Genomic DNA, 5,125 nt, shown 5'->3' with positions numbered 1-5,125 from the left:
CCATCTGATGGTCAGATCCTGGCTGCCTGACAGTGCCGAGGCAGGCTGCTGTTAGTCCCTGAGCTTCCTTTTTTTGGCCGCCTGCTGTTTCCATCCCCTGTCACTGCAGTTCTCCTTAACTCACCTGTTCCTTTTCTTTGCCCCTGAACTGACCCTTCCTTCTCTTTTGCCTTTTATTTTTCCTGGCTGGCTGACAGAGAGATGGAGGGGAACCTGCTTCCCTTGCCACAGCACCATGTGGATACAGGAATGGGCCTGGAAAGGCTGGTGACAATTCTGCAGAACAAACGCTCCAACTACGACACAGATCTCTTCACTCCCATCTTGGATGCCATTCACAAGGTGACGGTGCTTCTCCTCAGTGTCACAGCTAAGCGAAAGCTCCTTGCATGCAGACTGCTGGTCTGGTACCGCAGTACAGCCTTCTCTGCTGTTACTGCACTATTCTGAGACAGGATGTATGTCCAGCCAGATCCAGAGCCACAGTCTAGGGAAACTGGGGAGAATTCCAGGTTGGAAATCTGCTGGGATATCAGCACTGCTGATCCATTTTTCTTCCAAAGTTTCTTAAATTCCTCAGTGCCAGGGCATTGCGTGACCTGTCTTAGGTTGTGAAGTCTTGGTCTATAATGCTCTGGAAGGATTTAATGAGTACATCTTAAATGCATGATGTTCAGAGGTGGTTGAGAAGAATGATGTCAAATGTAGCTGGCTGTCTCTTTGCACTGAAACTTTTCCTTCTGTAGCCATTAATTTCTGCTGATCCAGCTCCTTACTTTCTCTTTTAGGGCTGCGGGGGGCCTGGGTACCAAGGTCTGGTGGGGGATGCTGATGTTGGGCGTGTGAATATGGCCTACCGTGTGGTGGCAGATCACGTGCGCACCTTGTGCGTGTGCATCACCGATGGCATCTACCCGGGCTTCTCTGGAGCAGAGTAAGGACATAAGGACATGGCCTGGGGCAGGGGGAGTTTGGTCTAGAAAGGAGTATGGACAGCGGGGGTGAGGTTCTGATGTGAGCCCAAGATAGGGGTTGCACGAGCGTTGGGCAGGCGCAGCGTGAGAGCCTGGCAGAGGTTCTGATCTTAGGCTTACCCCTGGATAGGTGTAGAGAGAGAGCAGCTGGCCTGTGTCGATAGATCAGTTCGGAGTAGCTGTGGAGGGGTGTGCTGGATGGGGGAGCTGCGCAGGGATGCTGACATGGATGCTGACAAGGCTGCCTGGGGAATCCTGCCTTGCTTTCAGACTGGTGCTGCGTCGGATCCTGCGCAGGGCTGTCCGCTTTTGCTCTGAGGTCCTTCATGCTCCACCTGGGCTCCTGGCCTCTCTGGTGCCTACTGTAGTGGAAGTGCTGGTGAGTAACAACTGCTGCCTGCAGGGAAATAAGTATCACGTGTCCTTTTCAGCCCCACATCCCTCTCCGGTACACTGTCAGGAGAATCTTGGATGTGAAGGAGCTCCAGGAGGGTGTACCTGGTGCTGTGCATCACAGCAGTGAAAAAATCCCTTGTCTCCTGGGCATTTGTGATGCAAGGGAGGGAGCCTAGCGTGACCCAGCGGTACAGTGTGCATGTATGCAAGTGCCCATGGGCAGTGGCTTCCAAGCTGTCATACCTGATTAAAGCCGTCTGAAATTGGTCCTTGTGAGTACTAACAGCATCTAAAACACAATGCTTTCTTCCTGTTGTGAATGGTTGTGTTTCTAAGAGATGATGTGCAGGGGCTAGCAGAGGCTGGTCACTGGGAGATGGCAACTGTGTAATTCTTCTCCTGTGCTGCTGTTCCTGGGGCCACACACTGGGTCTCCCTTCACACACCTGTCTGAGAAACCTCTGTAATGCTTGTGCCATGCTGTGAGATTCCCTGAGGAAGATGCTGAGGATGTTGTCACTAACTGAGGCTCATTCCACAGGGAGATGCCTATCCAGAGCTGACGAAGAATGCCGACCAGGTGAGCAATGTGGGATCCCATGGGGAGAAATCCTTTCTCCCATTACCTTTCTGAGGCACTGCTTTCCGGGGCAGAAATCAGCCCTTCATTGAGACTTAGCTGGAGGAGTTTGCATAACCTCCTCCATAACCATATTCTCATGGGTGGGCTGAGATGTGCTGGGAACATGTTTGTGTCCTGGGCACAAGGAGTATCTGTGACAGATTTCCTTGTGGGAGCTCTACTAGTTCTTTACCAGGGACTGCTTGTCCTGGAATAAGGCAGCTGTTGCTCTAAAAAAGCCAGGGTAGCTCTTTTGTCGAGTGCAAGTACAGCCTGTCCTAACCTGGGTACCTTTTGTCCACAGTGGATTGGAGATCTAAGGCTAGCCCTGGCTTGCTGCTGCTGACAGCAGCTGTGACAGGCAATTTCTCTGGCTGTTCCAGCTATGCAGTTTTAATTGGGTCACAGCCATGAAGGTCTGACGGGGAGCATTTGTCAGCCTACAGCCTTCCCCAGGCGGATGGTCAGTATTTCCTTGACGGGAATGGTGACAGAGGCACAATGACATTGGCACTGTTCAGTAATGCATTGCAGTCGTATTGTGATGGATACTTGCAGGACAAAAAAGCTAGTTCAAGCAGAGACAGCCTCCTGTGAGACACCTGCCTGACATGCTTTGAGCTGACTGTAGCGGGGCTGGGCTGGGGAACTCCCTGAGGTGGTGTGGCTAACCCTTCTTCTGATCCTGGCGCAGATCATGGATGTCATCAATGAGAACGAGGCAGCTTTTCTGTCCTCCCTCGAGCGTGGGAGGCGCATCATTGAGCGGACAGTGCAGCAGATGGAGCCCTCCACAAATTTCCCGCGTGAGTCTCCCGCCTCTGACAAAGATGGTTTGATCCAGGTCCTCACAAGCATTGCAGTCAAAACTGTGGTGATGGCTGCCTCCCCCATGTTTTCAGTGACCTTCTAGCCCTGGGCAAGGGAGCAGATGTTGCTCCTTTCTTCAGACTGCAGTTGTTTTCTAGTACTTTGATTCTCACAACAAACTAGGCATCAGAAAAGTTAGAAACGTCCCCTCGCTGCTTTATTGACTGATTAGCTGCGTCCTTACAAGACACAGCTGAAAGAAGGCACTCGGGGCCCAACCAGAGCAGCTGCCTATCTAGATGTGCTGCACTGAATTTTAGGGATGGAACTGTGGAGCATCGTTAATACTCCGTCCCAGACAAGAACAACTGCGTGGCTTCTCTCCCCTTCCCCCTTACCAGCGCAGCTGCACACAGCACAACTCAGTCCAGTTACAAAGGCACATGCTAGATTGGTCCCATCCAGGCAAATCTTGAGATGCTTTTGCTTTCTGCGTTCGTAGAGAGTTCATGTCCTTCTTTTTGTCCTACAGCTGAAGTAGCCTGGTCTCTCTATGGGAATTTGGGATTCCCCCTGGATCTGATTGACTTGATGCTTGAAGAAAAGGGAATCAGTTTGGATTCAGCTGCTTTTAACGAACTTGCTCTGGAAGATGCGAAGGTAAGAGGGAGATTCACCTTGTAAAAGTAATTTGGAGCTTTTCCTCTCTTCTGTGAGCATGGAGGCAGAATTCCTTTCACTACTGAGGCTGTTTGGATGCACCACAGGGCCTTTTCCTGAAAGGGAAATGTGAAACAGCGGTGGGGTCGCAGTGCCTTTGCTGGTGGGTGTGGGACTGAGAAGTACTGACTGGTGATTCTCTTCCAGTCAGTAGAAGTGTTTTATGATGCTGACTGTTGCTGGAGCAGAGGTTATCATAGAATTACATAGGTTAGGAGTGTTCTCTGTCAGTCATTACACTCCTCACATAGCGCAGAGCCAGCTTGGACAGCCCAAACAGCAAGTGATTTCTGAAGAGTTTACAAGATCTCCTCGGTCTCTGTGGTGCTGGAAGACTTGCCCTGTGCAGTAATCAGCTCAAGGCCTTGTTCTCCAGAGCTTTAATGGCCTGGAAGTTTCACAGCTACACCACAAGCTGTGCTGGGAGGGTTGTGTTAGCTGTGGCTTGCGGCCTGCCTTAAGGCTAGCGCAGGGTGGTATTGAGTGTTCCTGAGCTGTGAAGGAATGGGGTTGGTTTAGCAGTAGCCTCCACTAGCCTGGATCTAAACAGCCTTCTCCAGGAAGGTGGAGGAAGTTGTTCCTAGCTTTACAGCTCCTGTTAGGGGGTTGAGTGCCCGCAGGTATCTCCTGTCTGACTGTGCCTTTGCTGTGCTGTAGCGGAAGGCTGGTGGCCCACAGGCAGGACAGCTGGAGGACACGAACACGCGCCTGGATGTGCACTCGCTGGCTCAGCTGCAGAGCGGCAACGTGCCAGCTACCGATGACTCCCCAAAGTACGCCTACGCGCTTGGGCAGCACGGGCAGTACGGTAAGTGGCCGGGTCCCGTCCGTGGGGCAAGCTCTGCCCGCGGGCGCTGCAGTTCCTCACAAGACTGCTTTTACTGCCTAACCTCATGTATGCAGAGCGTGTACTTCGTGGTTCAAAGCTGTCCACCTTGCTGCTGCGTCTTCTCGCTGCATCTCTTCTCTGCCCCTGTACCTCATCCCGAAGTAGGTGCTTTTCTTATTGCTGTTGGTGTTTTCCCAGGGCTGGTGACAGGTCTATGAGCTCTGGGCTGGTATTACTGTGCCGTGGCAAAGCCCGCTTGATTTCTGCTAGAGATGAGTTCTGTCCCCAGCAATTAGGGTGTGAGTGCTAGGGAGAATGGACAGTAATCATGCAAAAGATTTAGGTGGCTGGCTAAAACCGTGCACTTGCTATTCTTTCGACAGACCACTAGATGCCGGTATAGGCTTTTTACCATACAAGGTATCTGGGGTTGCAGATGCTTTAGGGAAAGCGTAAAGCTAAACTTCAGAGTAAGAGGTGGTTCGGCTGTTGCAAGCAACTAGCGATACATTGGCTGTGTACAGCCAGCTCTCTCTTACCCAGTGCGCTGGGTGCAACCCACACTAAACAAAGCGGGGCAATTCAAGCTGTATATACTGTGGCAAAGGCACAATGGAGGAAAAGAGCTCAGCAGTGACATGGAGTCCCAGTGGACAAGAGGATAACCCTGAGCCAACAGTGTGCCCTCATGGCCAAGAAGGCCAGTGGCATCCTGGGATGCATTAACAAGAGCATGGCCAGCAGATCGCGGGAAGTTATCCTCCCCTTCTACTC

At 51.8% G+C, this 5,125-nt stretch overlaps 1 protein-coding gene across 1 annotated transcript in view; it reads left to right on the top strand.

Moving 5' to 3' along the window:
* Nucleotides 1-4,330, top strand: part of LOC104508683 (alanine--tRNA ligase, mitochondrial-like) — a gene marked incomplete at both ends in the record, with an annotated part of 6,849 nt that extends 2,519 nt beyond the window's left edge. The window contains 7 exons of the mRNA XM_010150393.1: nucleotides 198-342; nucleotides 789-934; nucleotides 1,245-1,353; nucleotides 1,912-1,950; nucleotides 2,687-2,798; nucleotides 3,335-3,462; nucleotides 4,180-4,330. Of these exons, the coding sequence (XP_010148695.1) occupies nucleotides 198-342; nucleotides 789-934; nucleotides 1,245-1,353; nucleotides 1,912-1,950; nucleotides 2,687-2,798; nucleotides 3,335-3,462; nucleotides 4,180-4,330 (830 nt within the window). The remainder of the gene's footprint in view (nucleotides 1-197; nucleotides 343-788; nucleotides 935-1,244; nucleotides 1,354-1,911; nucleotides 1,951-2,686; nucleotides 2,799-3,334; nucleotides 3,463-4,179) is intronic.
* Between the last annotated feature and the right edge of the window lie 795 nt (nucleotides 4,331-5,125).

The sequence above is a fragment of the Eurypyga helias genome, unplaced genomic scaffold (assembly GCF_000690775.1).
Source record: "Eurypyga helias isolate BGI_N326 unplaced genomic scaffold, ASM69077v1 scaffold47564, whole genome shotgun sequence".
In the NCBI taxonomy this organism is placed as follows: domain Eukaryota; kingdom Metazoa; phylum Chordata; class Aves; order Eurypygiformes; family Eurypygidae; genus Eurypyga; species Eurypyga helias.
The sequence above is the reverse complement of the archived record's forward strand: the minus strand, read 5'-3'. Positions and strand labels throughout refer to the sequence as shown.